Here is a 16,460-nt window from a genome sequence, read left to right on the forward strand (position 1 = left end):
GAATAGTCTCTGGAAGGAACATAAAACGTCACACACAAAATGAAATGACGTTAACTGTTCCTTGCCACCTCGCTGCAGTGAACTCAAAAACACAGTGCCAGACCTCATTTAGTTTTTGCCTATAAATGCGCAACAATGGCTGGAGACAGTTGTCTCCCACCTGTCAGGTTGGGAGGCTCTTGTTTATGTTTTGCAATGTATGGTTGTTATAGTGACAGGATTAGCTTGGAGGTGCTGTAAGGGATAGGGGGCAGGTGTGTGTGTGTGTGTGTGTGTGTGTGTGTGTGTGTGTGATGTATTGATACTATTTCTGAACACACTCCCTCTCAGCTATATTAGTATGGAGAATCTATTTTGGTGATGTCACCTTTCGCTGTCCCCCACGCACACACAGACACATATATACACACGCACACACACACACACACACACACACACACACACACACACACACACACACACACACATTTAAACGCACAGGGAGATAATATTATCAATGGACTTCCAACATGGACAGTGTGATTAAATTTAATTAATTAATTAAATTAATTGTAGTTAATTTGAATTAATTTAACGAGAATTGATTATTTTAACCCAGCCCTACAATAATCGATTCATCGTTGCAGCTCTCAATATATTCAGTCCAGTAACAAGTCTTTACTAAGCTTACTAGTCTAAGTACTGGTCTTAGAGTTTACTGAAGACTAGTACTGATATTGTTTGTGCTGCTTGTGCTGAGATTCAATTTTCCCATTAGGGAGGATACAGCAAACAGACTGCCGACGGTTATTTCCATAGCGATTATTGACATTGACCCCATAGATATGAAATGTATGGAGGTAAGAGCCTATACATTGCAGACATTCCAAACCAACCAACAATACCCGCTGCAGTATGCCCCAACTGTTTTCCTAAAGCGGGGATATGCATTAATCCCAATTTAAAGTTCTCATATTATGCTTTTTGGCTTTTTCCCTTTCCTTTATTGTGTTATATATCTTTTTTGTGTACTGTATGTAATCGGTTTACAAAGTGAAAAAGCCCAAAGTCCACCCCAAAGGGACTTACCATCTCCAACAGAAAACACTGTTCACAAACTGCTCCAAACAGCTCTATTGTAGTCCAGCCTTTACTTCACTTTCTAACACACGTTATAATGCTCACCTAGCTGCTAGCGTGGCACGCCCTCATACTGCTTCTAACTGGCTAGTAGTCCTTACCTAGCTACTGTCAGGACACGCCCTCATACTCTGCTTCTGACTGGCTAGTAGTCCTTACCTAGCTACTGTCAGGACACGCCCTCATACTGCTTCTGACTGGCTAGTAGTCCTTACCTAGGTACTGTCAGGACACGCCCTCATACTCTGCTTCTGACTGGCTAGTAGTCCTTACCTAGGTACTGTCAGGGCACGCCCTCATACTCTGCTTCTGACTGGCTAGTAGTCCTTATCTAGGTACTGCTCATGTGCGACTCCCAACAAAGATGGAACAGAAGTGAGAGGTCTCACTCTGTAGCTAAAACAGAGAGCTCAACACACAGGGTGAAAAGAGGAGCTGCAGCAATGTGCAATATAACAAAAATATGGTGTTTTTTGAAAATTAAACCATGTAAACCTATTCTGATATAACCTCTTAATACAATTATGAACCTGAAAATGAGCATAATGCCAAGTCCAAGTCATGTCTTTGAAGTCTAATCTGATTCCAATATGAAGTTTTCCATATGGTTCAGACTTGGTAACAATGTGGCTATTTGTAGAAATGTCACTGCAGATAAATTGTATCCTCTTGAGTAACTAATGAGGGTGTATTTAAGCCACAGTTAGGATTAGTAGTTGAAAGCATAATATCCAACACCATGTCAGTCCATAGCTGGGCTCAGGAGGAAACTGGAGCCCACACGGATGTTTCTTTAATTACTTTTTATTAGGTGCAAGGACAGCAGAGCGCTGCAGTTTACTCCTGGGCTCAACAACCCACTGACATCTACATTGATTTGCCCTTCTATCTATCCAGGGTTTCCAGAGGGTCTTAAAAAGTCTAGCATTTCAAAATTCATAATTGTAGGCCTTAGAAATAGAAAGAAATCTTAAATTTGCAGAAGTATTACTTACTTAATTTCCCTACGCCAATGTAACTCTACCTCAAATCTAATGCTCATTGAAATGTTCCCTCCGCTTTAGAATGTTTTTTTTTTTTTTATTATTCTGTCGCTAGTCTAAATATAATTCACTGTATTATGATTACAAATGAGACCAACATGCAACCTATATTGCAGCCAATCTAGACTATAGTGCCAATGAGGAAATCAGGGAATTGTTTCAGACAATGTTTCCGGACTCTGACATCTGACTTTTTTTTTTTTTGTTGACGTGATAGAGGTCTTACATTTCTTCATAATGGTCTTAAAAAGGTCTTACATTTGACTTGGTGAAACCTGTAGAAACCCTGCTATCATGTATAAACTGTCATTGTAAACTGAATATCCTTATTCCCTTATTAGCGGGGCCTGAAGTTAACTTTTTTGGCCACCAGCCACTGTGGCAGGTGGATTTTAAAATCCACTAGCCACACAGGCTTTTTACCAGACAATTTGTTTTGGGGAAATGCAGGAAATGCGCAAGAATGGTTGTTGGACTTAAGAATACATATTTAAGTGCTGCCAAGTTATTAATGATTTACTGCTGTCGTAAATCAGCCTCTCACGAACCTTGCCATTGTCGCCAACTGTCCACTTGGTCTTCTTTTACAGTTCTTTGAATCATCCTCATCTGTTTATGTCTTGCTTTTTTCAGCCGGCCTCTTCACCCCTAAAATGTGCCGCCACATTTTTTGAGCTCAATGCCAAGCAAATGGCAGACTTGGTTGAAATGTGAAAGAACAACAGAAGCAAAAAAACAACTGATGAATCACTCATATCTCACTGGCTACCCGCCAACATAACAGGTAGATTGACAGTTTCGCCCGCCAGTGGAAAAATTCAGTTGTTAAAATCCGGGTGGTTAAAGGTTAAGACACATTTGTTGACTCAGACTAAATATGATAAAGTTCCATAGTATGTGGATATACATATCTGGTAAGTGCCGCATTAATCCATCAAACGGTGTGGCATTTACAAGGGTTTTACTCTGATGCCTTTTTATAGTTCCCTCATGACCACGCACCTGTCTCAGCCTTTGTTGTTGAGTACTGAGGGGCTTTTAACACGCATGCTGAAAGAAAATACGTTCCCTCCTTCACAGTGGAAACTTGGTAACAGAGATTTCAGCAATTGCAGTAGCAGGGTTTCATTATTGCACACAGGTGTTCCTCCAAAAGCAGACACAAAGTACTAACTCCAGCAAGATTCTACATTGAGTGATTTTTGAGTGACGAACATTTTTCTAGATAACATCCCTCCGGCAAATGCAGTTACAAATACTAAACCTTTGCCTGGGAAAGTTATTCAATCCAAAATGTGCATAAACACTTCATTGTAGATGAATTAGTGTGTCTGAGAGCGACTCTGCGCCCTAACACACATATTGAGGAGAAACCATAATTTAAAGTTATTAATGACGAATAAGAAACTTTTTTTTTTTGGAATCTGTGGATGGAATCAGAACAGCGGAAGATGTGAATCAGATATCAGATATGTTGCAAATGTTTTGAAATAATCTAGGTGAAAATTGCATCACGATATCAAATAATCCAATCAGTTGGGGTATGTGAGCAGTGCAGTGTGAGCAGAGCACCATAGAGAATTCAAGAGTCTCAACATTGGTGTTCTCGATTACTCCAAGGTACTCCATTCCACTGAGCAAACGGCATTCAGGTACAACATTAAGAGACCCACGGGACCGTTGGCAATTTTGGCCGACTTAACTGTCTTTGAGAGGCTGTAGGGGGCTCCGTTTTAAAGCTAGTGTGAAGATAAACTAGAGAACCTAAGGCATCCATTGGACATGTCATGCTAGCTTGTTGGGAAGGGGGATAAATAACGCCCCAAACTGGCATGGCCATTTTAAAAGGGGTCCCCTGACTTCTTACCTCAACATATCTAAATGAAAATGATCTATGAGTACCCACAAGTCTCCCCTTCACAGACATGTCCACTTAATGCTAAACCCATGCAGTTTTTGTCATGCTGTATAAATGTGGTGTGTTATTTCCGCCTATTGTAAAAAGGGTGTATTTGACTATTTCTGCATGCCAGCGTCCCTAAACAGTCTTGGAATTGCACAAATTGGGTGTGACTGGAAAGTTAAGACTTTTGGATTCAGTGAGCCCAATTGTATTCCTGTGTGATGATGTTAGTCCCAACCATTTTTTTAAAATTTGACCCCACTGTCCATTCAGAGAATTATGGCTTTCCTAGGTATATTGATGAAATGGGAAGTACAGAAGAACAGAAGTAGAAGTAGCCTGGCTCCGCCCTCCTACTTACTTCTGCTCAATTTTCATTTCCCTTCAGTACACTACAGTCTGGGTTAGTTAGATGTATATTCTTGGGTTTTCTCCAGTCAAATATTTGTAAGTCCAATCAGCGAACAGAGGGAGTGGCTGAGAACGATGACGTTGAGGACGTGCACTAGAAAGATGCAAGCGAAGCCATTCGGTCCGTTGTGGCAACGCTGCCGAATATCCAGAAGTTAAAGCCCGAGCAAGAACAATCTTTGCTGAATTTTCTTGGTGGCCATGATGTTATGGCCCTCCTCCCCACGGGGTTCGGGAACAGTTTGATTTTCCAGCTCGCTCCGTTAGTGGTGAAGGAGTTGGCTAAGGCTAACGCTAGCAATGCTAATGCTAAATATAAGCCAATAGTTGTCTCCCCTCTTGTTGCACATGCGCATGACATACGTCACGACCAAACGTTAGCGATTGGTTATGGCAGATCCAGAGTGGCTCTGGGCAGACCCAATAGTTTTAAACTTCAACAGAGTACCCGCCTTCAAGGAAGTTAACACTTGTCAATGGAGAGAGGCCAGACTCTCTGTACAAATGAAATGTACCAGAGTCTGGTAGGACCAGGCTGGAACAGAAGTGCTTGCTATCCAATCTTGCAAAAATCTCCGTTAACAAGGTTTTGATACCAAACCACAGCATTATTTTTTCTGTGGTGTTCCTTAAAGGTGCAATATGTAATATATTTACTGTATTATTTAAAAAATGACCACAATGCGTCATCAGATATTAAGGAAACACGCTAAGTTGAAATACTGTGTTTTCTGACAACAATGCTAAAGCCAGTATTTTCTCCTTTTGAAATTTCTGTTCTGTGATGGAATGTCTGTTTGTGTTTTGAATTTGAAGCAAGTGACAAGTCACAGTAATGATGTTAACACATAAATCAGACGATAGACAGGCAATTTAGTGAAATCCCTGCAGTTGTGGTCTTGACCGGTCTTGAAATAAAATCCAGAGTCCTCTTTATCCGAGACCGAGACAAGACCGAGTAAAAATGCGGTCGATTCCGAGACAAGACCGAGACCTTCAAAAAGTGGTCTCGAGACCAAGGCCGATCTCGAGTACTACAACACTGATCTGTATGTTTAGCTGGATCCATGTCATATTATGGGATGTGATGGAACACTGGATCCTGCAGAGTTGTTCACCCAACAGCTGTTACTTCTGAACAGAAGCAGAAGCAGCTTGATTCTACTGTTACACTGTCATGTTAACTGGGCTGAGCAGCCAGACACCGTCAGACTGCTGTTGTCTTGGTGTTGTGTTGAATATTTAATAAGTCTTTTCTGGGAAGCCGCTGCCCGCCTACACAGCTACATTCACTGATCACCTGCATCAGGGTGTGTAGACGTCCTGAAGAAGCCCGCCTCACACGTGTTTAACTAGCTGCCTAAATCATCCAAAAACAGGAAGAATGCTGTTCAATCCATCCATTAGATATTCATTTTAAAAACGATATGACCATGTTGTGATATCATTTTTACAACACATGTTCTGTTGTCCAAATGAATGATTCCAAGCAAATCGTTACATTGTAAAAACCATCAAAATTAATTGATGTATGTGTTGAGAATTGTCTGATGTAACGCATCACAGTTATAATCCATTAGATAAACATCATTTCTGTTTCATTATTTTATACATGATTTGCATCTGATGGTGAACCTTTTTGAATGATACCAAGACAATGTTTCAAGATCTGGTTTGAATCTGAAGAGAGAATATGTGATTCCATGTGGCATTTAAGAGATGTGTGACCAATATCTGTCTGAACAAATCTCTGAATCTACCTTGATGACACTTCCTACTTCCTCTGTCCTATCATCTGTTTTCTCATCTGATTTCTCCCTCCCTCTGTTCTCCATCACTCTCCTTTAGTGTAATCACATTAGTCTCTCTCTCTCTCTGTCTCTGTCTCTGTCTGTCTATCTGTCTGTAGAGCTGAGGGGAAGCAGAGACCCTGCCCTCCCTGATCGGAGAGGGAATCACGACCACAGCTCCTGCCGCACGGACCGCCTTTGCCTCCGTCATGCAGACCTCGCTCCTTCTCCTCCTTTCCCCAATCCTCGTCCTGTCCTTCCTCATCCCCGCCTGCTCCTCCCAGAGCGAGGCAGACCTCACCGTTCAGACGCGCACCGGTCGAGTCCGCGGCTTCCGCACCCCTGTGACGGAACGAAGCTACGTCACCTCTTTCCTGGGCATCCCCTTCGCCGAGCCGCCGGTAGGGAAGCTGCGTTTCCGTCGCGCTGAGCCCAAGCGTCCGTGGACGGGGGTGTACGACGCCAATGCCTACCCCAACGCCTGCTTCCAGTTTGTTGACACGTCGTTCCCAGGCTTCCAGGGCACCGAGATGTGGAACCCCAACAGAGATATGAGCGAGGACTGCCTGTACCTCAATGTCTGGGTGCCCTCCTCACCCAGGCCGCACAATCTCACCGTCATGGTGTGGATCTACGGCGGAGGTACTTGGTCACAACTTATTCACAACGAGACAAAATATAAATCAGTTAGACATGACTCATTCTTCCAGTGAAGACATTGAGTCAGCAGTGCACCAGGGTGTGCAGCAGGGAACATAAAAGGGGGACAAGAGAACGATAATGTAATTTATGATACGATAATAATCAAAAGAAATGATTGAAACCTTTTGCCCGAACGGGCAAGTGGGACGTTATACAGTATTTACTTGAGAGTAAGATCTTGATTCAAAGATCTGAATTAAGTCTGCAGAGGCAACTAAAACCGGGTACATACTGACTGGTTAATATACATGCTTTACACCCGCCTCTCCACTAATCACAGGGGTTTGGCACTCCCCACGGGCAACAATTCTGTAGAGTTTAGATAACATCCCCACATCATGGCTAACGATTTTTGCAACTACTGGAGAGATTTGACCAATTTTCAGGTTATAAAGTAAAAATACAGAAAAATAAGACAATGCAATCCAGACTATGACAGTGTCTTTCGTTTCCTTATAAATTTGAAGATATTGGACACCTCTAGACATTAAACATCTCTGACCATATCCTTAAAACACTGTGTCTTGGATTTATAACCACAGGCAAAGCTTCTGTCTGTTTGTGGGAGATTGTGCTACAATGGGTTGACACCACACTGTGATATTTAACATTCCCAGGGTTCTACAGTGGGTCCTCTTCTCTGGACGTGTACGATGGCCGTTACCTAGCTCACAGTGAGACGGTCATTGTGGTTTCCATGAACTACCGGATCGGTGCCTTCGGCTTCCTCGCTCTGCACGGCAGCTCTGAGGCTCCCGGCAACGTGGGTCTGCTGGACCAGAGGATGGCACTGCAGTGGGTACAAGATAACATCCATTTCTTTGGTGGAAACCCCAAACAGGTTAGTTTCTCTCTGCTTTGATTTGTCAATCCCACTGGTTCTCAAACTGTGGTACAAGTACCACTGGTGGAACGCGAGCTCCCTCTAGTGGTACGGAGATGGAATCTCTGATATATTTTTTTAAAGAAAATTTAATTAACTAAGCATTTTTTTGCCTTGGTATAAGCTTGCTAACGTTACATAGTCACATTCATGAACAAAGTTACGAGCTGTGATGGCAAGATAGGTAAAATTAACGGTTCAAAACACTGCAATCGTGGCTCCAAACGGGAACTATTAGGAAGTGCGGATGAGTAGGAAAATATTTGGAGCAGCCCTGTTGAAATTATAGTGGACAAGCACAAGTGCTAGTCGCTACTTAAGCAGCAGCGGTGAAGTCTCCACAGCGCCTGCTAGCATCAAACGGTGCTAAACAGTAAGGAGATGTGACCCGAGTTACCTCAAATTTAGATAGGGACGGAGGAAGTACAGCATGGCTGTGGCTGTCAACAATAAATATTGTTTTTAGGAGTAAACCTTCCTCCTGTGTGAACTGTCCATAGCTGAACAGGGTAGGCCTATGCTACTCTATTTTAACGTGGGCCATAATGGTGTTATTTAGAGAGCCTAATATTTTCTGAAGTGGTACGTGGTGTTAAAAGTTTGAGAAACACTGGTATTCTTTCTACACAAAGAGCTCATTTTGACCCTTGCTGTCTTTTACCAAACAGGTGACTATCTTTGGTGAGAGTGCCGGTGCTGCTTCAGTTGGATTCCACCTCTTGTCTCCAGACAGCCGGCAAACCTTCACCAGGGCCATCCTCCAGAGCGGGGTCCCCAACTGTCCCTGGGCCTCGGTCAGCCCCGCAGAGGCCCGCAGACGGGCCACCTTGCTGGGCAAACTGGTTGGCTGCAACGGAGGCAACGACACCGAGCTGGTGGACTGTCTGCGCGGTAAAACTCCACAGGAGCTCATTGACCAGGAGTGGCAGGTAATGCAGACTCAGTCAGGAAAAAGTCAGTGAAGTTCACTTCATCCTTTTAGGCCTTGATGCACAGGCATCACCACACACTGAGTCAAAATAAACTAGTGCACTGAATGTGGATTAGTCCGTCAGAATAGTCCCTAACAAACGCATAATTTCCTCCCGTTTGAATAATGTTTGTTAAATCCTGCAATGCCCAGCTGTTTAAGGAAAGACTGAGGCTCTCTTAAAAATAAAACTATATTTTTGATCTGTTTGTTTTTACATCTTCAGTAGGAAACAGTGATCTTGGAGCTGAGAGCCACAGACAGAGTAGGGAAGTCAGAAAGTATTGAGAGATGGACTAACCCATTATTGGTTTGGGTCTTTTCATGAGAATTGTTGACAATACGAAAAAGCCTTCGAGTTTGGCATTTTGGCTGTCGCCATCTTGGTTTTCTGGAGCCAGAAGTGACCATATTTGGATGAGAGCGTGAAGCTTGGGAAGAGTGCTAAGCGAAACACAAAATTACCAGCTAGCGCTAGCTAGCTTGGTTAACAAGGTGCATCCATGATTCACGTTAAGAGAGAAGACACACCAGCCCGATAATCGGGCGCTGGGCCGTCTGGCCTGGTCCGTGACTCGAGTCTGTTCGGTGTGTCCCGTGCCGTCGGCCGTCCGAGGAGCCGTCGGCCTTCATTTGGGCCGACCCGACATGTTCAGTCAGAGACAAGGCAGTCGGGACTCACCCGGAAATGGGGAGCAGATGAGCCGCTCAAAATCTGACGAAAATCTTTTAAACTGACCTTTGTCAATCTGAAATGAAGACAGATTCAGCAACTGCACGGCCTATTTCTCTCTTAAAATGTTTTCAGAAACACGTTTCGGTGAACTATTTTAGTACAATATGAGATTGTATTCTGAACAAGCCGCCATTACAGTCTGGCTGTGAATTTCCGGAGAAAAAAGAACCACGTGACGCGTTCGTCCAATCAGCTGCCGGTTTTCATTTTCTGGGAAATAATCAGACTGTTAATAGAAACAATACAGAGCAGCGGCGCCTGCTGCTATGGAGACGTATTACGTTTCGCGCACGCGCAGAGCGTACGCTCAAGTCGGCGTCGCCTCAGTGTGTTCTGAGGCATTTTTTGGACCTCGGGGACCTGACTGATCAGTCTGACTGCCTTTTCTGCCGACGGTCGGCCGTCTGGCTGGTGTGTCAGGGCCCTAACATGTTAACTTGGTTGCTAATGTTGGCTAGCGAAAAAACTAAATGTTCTTACCCGAAAACAAACGAACAGCCAACTGCTTAGAGCGTCTGTTAGTACAAGTGACCAAAATGTTACAACTAACTTTCATGAAGTGAAAACACACAGTGAGAGGGTCAAAGTTTGAGACAAATACACAGACAAAACCCAAAAACAAAAAAAGTTCACGGCTAATTTAATCCACACAGTGCCATGGATAAGCATTGTTAAGCCACTGTCTTGATTGACAAGTTGCCATGGTAGCGTCTTGTCAATCACGAGGTAGCCACGCCCTAAAGCATCCCCTGCTTCATCGTCTATTTTAGTCTAAATGGGACCATTTAGACTAAATGAACATCATGCTGTGTTAAAGAAGACTTGAAAGTAGCAATTGAGGCAATAAACTCGTTGATTACTGAGGTAATAAATGAAGTGAGAAAATTAGATAGAATGCAGGTATTAGGCCCCACCTTTGCTTTACTTTTCAGGCCCGAAGGTTGCCATTTGTTTAGGACCCATGGCACACCAAATCAGTGTTGCCAACTTAGCTTAACTTTGTCGCTAGATTTAGCGACTTTTCAGACTCCCTTAGCAACTTTTTTTTCACAAAAGCAACTTGCGACAAATCTGGCAACTTTCTGTAGAAAAGACGCTAGTATTGTCCGGCGAGCATGCAAGGTCTTTCTCTCTTGTGGCCGCCAAAACAGTCACCTCTCTCTTCTGTTCTGTGACTGACACCCCCCCTCCCCCCCTCTCCTCTGCTCTCTCCTTAAGCAGCACTGCGCTGGCCCTGGGCATCCAGTCCTTAGTGACAGAACCCAGCCAGCCTTCTTTGAGAATTCTTTATCAACTTTCTCCCTCCCTTTGTAGAGTTTCTTTTTTTACTTCAAATATACCTAAGTAATAATTATAATTTAATAATTTTAATTTAATATGAATTCCTGTATATCCCTTTCTCTTAATCTCCGCCTTGCTGCACCTGACACAACCTCTAAGTCTTATTACGCAAATGATTGCGTTATGACGTCAACAATATGCAAATGAACGTATGACGTCATCTAGCAACTTTTAGCTACTTTTGGAGCTAGTGCTAGCTACTTTCATTGGAATTGGAGTTGGCAACAATGCACCAGATGTGCTGTGTTGCAGCACGTCTACCAGACTACACAGCACAGGGTGAGACATAAGTGAACTGTAGTGCTGGCCTGGATGCAGGAGTCTGTTGCATGTCATTTCACAGTCACTCAGATCAACTCAGTGGACCGTTTGTCATCCTGTTCTGAGCAGGTCCTGCCATGGTCAGCCCTCTTCCGGTTTTCATTCGTCCCTGTTGTGGATGGTGAGGTTCTGCCAGACACTCCCGACGCCATGCTCAGCTCTGGCAACTTTAAAGACACTCAGATCCTGCTCGGGGTCAACCAGGATGAGGGCTCCTACTTCCTGCTGTACGGAGCTCCGGGCTTCAGCAAGGACAACGACAGCCTGATCTCCAGAGAGGACTTCCTGGAAGGTGAAGCTCACTCACAGCTGGAAAGAATTTGTTTATATGGTTGCAGAATTTGACAACTCTGTTAAGGTCACTGCACAGTGACGCTTTGGCTACTTTGAACGCGTAACGCGTGATGTCACGCGTGCAATGTAGCCAGCTTGTGAGTCCAAAATGTCACGTTTCGGAACGGGTTCAATTTTCTGCATTTTTCAGCAAACATTTTGATGTGTTATGAGAAGGGGAAGGTAGGAGCCTATCCAGAAATGCACCACAGGAAGGGTGCAATGTATTCTTTCATAACTCAGATAGTCTACTATCAACAGCTCAGTTGGTAATATCCAAGAGGATGATGATGAGGAGGAAAATGGAACAGGGGAAGATGAGTGAACGCAGACAGAAAATGAGAGCAATAGTGTAGTGATAAAGACACAGAGCGAAGGGTGCGCAACTCCTTCAGGTGCCAAACGCAAGAAACCGCAGGCAGAGAGGACAGCCTAGCAAGGTACCATCAACGGAGAGAAGCGAGGGATGAAATGAGGAGGAGAAAAAGGCAGAGCAACAGCAGTGTCGCATTTTGTGTTTTGCGAAAGTTTTCGCAACAGCATAATTAATACGCATTGGACTCAGTGTGCAAGGTGTCTGTGCGTGCCAAATTTTTAGGATGACGGAAATGAAAAAACGCAAACAAAGATTTCGGACTCAGTGTGCAAGGATCTTTAATGAGAGAGAATCATAGAAGTCCCAACTATCAAATTCAAAACAAAACCATTACAGGCATGATTCTGCTTTACCACATCATAGCCTCAGTTTTACCTCTAAAATAATAAGAAATGCACCTAAAAACTTTTAAACTTCACTGTGCCAGGTGTCAAGCTGAGCGTACCCCATGCTAACGATATTGGCCTGGAGGCGGTGGTGCTGCAGTATACTGACTGGATGGATGAGAATAACGGGCTGAAGAACCGCGAGGCCATGGACGACATAGTGGGCGACCATAACGTCATCTGCCCACTGGCGCACTTTGCTCGCACCTACGCCCAGCACACTGCCCTCAAGACTAGCATGGGAGGAGGGATGAACAGTGGAGGAAACTCCCAAGGTAAGATATGTGAGTGTGTGTGTTTGTGCTAATGTGTTTGGGCGTTCTTAACTGCCAGGATAAGCAGCAGACGTTTGTGAACACACTGTCTACACCAAGGGTCAGCAACCTTAGGCACCATGGTAGCTCAACCAACGGCACACTAGCAGTATGTGTGCAAGAGAGGTTTTTGTGTGTGTGTGTGTGTGTGTGTGTGTGTGTGTGTGTGTGTGTGTGTGTGTGTGGTGGGGGGGTGTACCGTTGGTCACATTGATAGAAAGTAAAACTTAAATCTGTCAATCTGATCACAATAGGCTGTATATTAACTTATTGGGAGAAAGCAGGTAGTTATACTGTTAGAGTATGTCAAATCAAGCATTGAGCACCCCCATATAGCCAAAAGGGCATGATCCTTGTTTCATAATTATAGAAATAAAATCATCCATAGTCCATTTTATTTCTATGTTACAAACTGTCAACTGGTCGAAATGGCAGAGTTTTAGACGGAGGCTGGCTGAAGCTTCATCGAGCGCCAGAATGTGGTGGAGCGAGCCAGAGTGTGACTAAAGAGAGCGAGCAGCGATGGAACAAAGCAGAGAATCAGAAATAAAATGTTGTGCTAACGGGTGTTATGAGGCAGCGATGCATTCAGTACATCATTAAGGGGGCAGGGTATCCAAACAAAACATATGACCAGCATCTGCAGAGGGTGTTAATGTCAGACCATTGGTGTAGACACAAAATAACCACTCATCCCTTACTCCTGCTCCTCAAGGAGGGGTCTACCTCTACCTGTTTGACCACCGAGCGTCCAACCTGGCATGGCCGGAGTGGATGGGTGTGATCCACGGCTACGAGATTGAGTTTGTCTTCGGCCTGCCACTGGTGAAGAGACTCAACTACACCGTAGAGGAGGAGAAACTGAGCCAACGCATGATGAAATACTGGGCCAACTTTGCACGAACTGGGTGAGGCATCTCACAGAGTGGAAAGAATGAATCTGCTATGTACTTGACTATAACTAGTGCAGTGCCCGTTCAAAGCGTTGCCATTTGGAAACAGGCAAAGTAATTGGCCTCCTGTATTGCCTCTTTGCAGCTTTCTCCAGAACCATTGTACCTTAAGATTTAAGTACTGACGTTGTTCGGCTGTTGAATTAGACTGCCTTTGTTTTAGCTGAGTGGACCTTAGAATCTGGCAACTGAGTGTAGAGATAATGTAGAAAATTCATTTTTTTCTCCATTTTATTTTCATCGTAATTTGTCTCTTGTACCTCCCCCCTCATGCTCCTCCCTGTCAGAAATCCCAACGTGAACCATGACGGGATGGTGGAGAGCAAGAGGCGCTGGCCTGCGTTCACCGTCAGCGAGCAGAAACATATCGGACTTAACGCTGAATCAGTGAAGGTCTACAAAGGTCTGAGGAACCAGATGTGTGCTTTCTGGAACCGCTTCCTGCCACGCCTCCTCAACATCACTGGTAAACACTACTTCTAAACACTGCTCAACACATGACATCTGTACTGAATACAGGTATTCACTGGGCATTGTCCTCCCAGTTAAACTTATGGCACAGTCATACCAGAAGGTAACACAACATTATAGGTCTGAAGGTGTCCCTAAAAGGCTCTCATCGTAAATTCTCAAATAAAGACACACAAACGGATAAAGAAAAATCCCTTCTTTGGCTATTACAGAACAGTGACCAAGATATGTACTGCTCAGGACATGTGTTATGGTAAATCCAGCAGAATGTACATTTCCATAGATGGTTGACTTTATTTAAAGGTCCCATACTGTAAAAAGTGTTCCATGTCTTTTTTGATTATAAAGCTGGTCGAGGTGCTATATAATTACTGTGAAAGTATCAAAATGCTCAGTTCACAGATAAATGCACACAGCCTGTATTCAGAAACTGTGCCTTTAACTAGCTGTCAGGACTTGTGATGTCACAACTATACTATATACTGTATAGGCAGAAAATGGCACTACAGTGGCGTTACAGTCATTCCCCGGCTGCAATGACGGTGCAGAGACTCTGAGAGCGCAGATGCGGAAGATGCGGAAGATGCGGAAACACTGACCAATCAGAGCAGACTGGGCTTTTACTGGAGTGGAGCTGAAAGAGACAGGTGCTAAAACGGAGCGTTTCAGACAGATGGGGAATACAGGTATATTCAGACAAAGAGTATGAAAAAAACAATGTGTTTTTTTTTAAACATAAAAGCATGGAAACATGTTCCAGTAAAAACCCAAAATACAAGTATGATTCTGAAAATCAGCATGAAATGGGAGCTTTAATTTGAAAGAACCCTAACATCTCCTACAGATCTTTCACATCAAAAACCGTTTTTCTAACTTAGAGAACGGACACCACTGTCGCACAACTCCTCTCCAGTGCACAACATGTGGAGTTTATGCCCTTTGACCTGAGGGAACTGTTACCTTTTCATTTAAAGAAAATGTTGAGTGTCATTGACAGTAGCTGAAAGGCCCTGACACACCAAGGAGATCATCGGTGAGCGTCCGTCGCCCTAGTTTCTGCGCTGTGTTACGCACCGTAGCTACTCGTCTGCCCTCATCTGCCTTTTTTTGGCAGATTCAACAAGTCAAATAGACTGTTTCAAGATGTTAAATCGGCGTTTTTGGCCCAGACACAGGCGACGAGAGGAAATGCCACTAGTTCTCTTTCCCGTTTGCTTGGTGTGTCAGCACCTTAAGGCCTCCTGCACACTGTCTGCGTGGCGTGAGCTTGGCGTTTCTGTTGCGTGGCAGCAACTCCGATACGGCGGAAAAAAAATCTCAACGGCTAACCACTCTCTCCGCTGTGTCTCTCCTCTCAGACAACATAGACGAGGCGGAGCGCCAGTGGAAGGTGGAGTTCCATCGCTGGTCCTCCTACATGATGCACTGGAAGAGCCAGTTTGACCACTACAGCAAGCAGGAGCGCTGCACCGAACTCTAAGAGACGAGAGAACGCCGGGCGGAGGGCAGAGAGAACAAGACGTGGCTGTTTTCCTCCATAGCCCCTCAGTGAAGTCTAACTTCATTTTTTTTCAATTTTTTTTTTTCTTCCCTGTTTCAATCCACACACAAACACAGGCACTGTTGATCTTTATTTGTATTATTTATACTATTTATTTATGTGTTGTATTTTTTTTTTCAGGAATTTGTGTGTGTCTCTGTGGAAATGAAGGGCTATGGAGGGAAGTTGTCATCAACATGTAGGAATATTAGAAATGTCAAAGATGTGTCATTACCTCGTGTGTGTGTGTGCGTGTGTGTGTGTGTGTGTGTGTGTGTGTGTGTGTGTGTGTGGCTGTGTGTGTGTCCCAGTTTATCTGAAACCTCGACAGGTCCATGACACTGCACCACTGCTGGTTTACTGTTGACTCACTTGTCTTTGTGTTGATCTCGTCAACTCATCTTTTGTTTTCGGACGATTCCTTTCTTTCCGACATATCAGGGTTTTTGGTTTTTTTTGGACTCAACAACACTGTTTTTTTTCTTCTGTTTTTTTTTTTCTGTCGAGGTTCATTATTATGACCACTATTCCCATTACTGCTCGTGTTCTGCTTCACTTTGTCTTGTGTATTTCTCATGTGCTGGGTTACATCCATGTGTTTCTGTGTGCAAAGGCTCCATGGAAAACCACTCCATGCTAGTTTGATTTGTTGGTTTGTAAGTGTCTGACATTCAGCCCGACTGATGTGCGCCTAATTTACAAAAAGAGTTTCGGAAATTCAAGAATTTCAAAAGTTCACTTTAAATCAGCTCGACGGGTGAACAGAAACAAGGCTTGTTAATTGTAATGGCACTCCTCAGGTTCGCCCTGGTCAGCAGTTTAGTGCCATACCTGTCACTGTCTAATTTGCATATCAGCGTAGATAGAC

The 16,460-nt window shown here is 43.9% G+C and overlaps 1 protein-coding gene across 2 annotated transcripts in view; it reads left to right on the forward strand.

Moving 5' to 3' along the window:
• The window catches only part of ache (acetylcholinesterase), a 31,342-nt gene extending 14,882 nt beyond the window's left edge, over positions 1–16,460 (forward strand). The window contains exons 2-9 of one of the 2 annotated variants that reach the window (XM_031291110.2): positions 6,386–6,908; positions 7,586–7,809; positions 8,520–8,780; positions 11,289–11,511; positions 12,356–12,589; positions 13,344–13,536; positions 13,869–14,047; positions 15,411–16,460. In XM_031291110.2, coding sequence (XP_031146970.1) covers positions 6,476–6,908; positions 7,586–7,809; positions 8,520–8,780; positions 11,289–11,511; positions 12,356–12,589; positions 13,344–13,536; positions 13,869–14,047; positions 15,411–15,532 — 1,869 coding nt within the window. In that variant the 5' untranslated portion in view covers positions 6,386–6,475 and the 3' untranslated portion in view covers positions 15,533–16,460. The remainder of the gene's footprint in view (positions 1–6,385; positions 6,909–7,585; positions 7,810–8,519; positions 8,781–11,288; positions 11,512–12,355; positions 12,590–13,343; positions 13,537–13,868; positions 14,048–15,410) is intronic. The other variant, XM_035994057.1, reaches the window with a different exon arrangement.

This window comes from Sander lucioperca, chromosome 17 (assembly GCF_008315115.2).
Source record: "Sander lucioperca isolate FBNREF2018 chromosome 17, SLUC_FBN_1.2, whole genome shotgun sequence".
NCBI lineage: Eukaryota > Metazoa > Chordata > Actinopteri > Perciformes > Percidae > Sander > Sander lucioperca.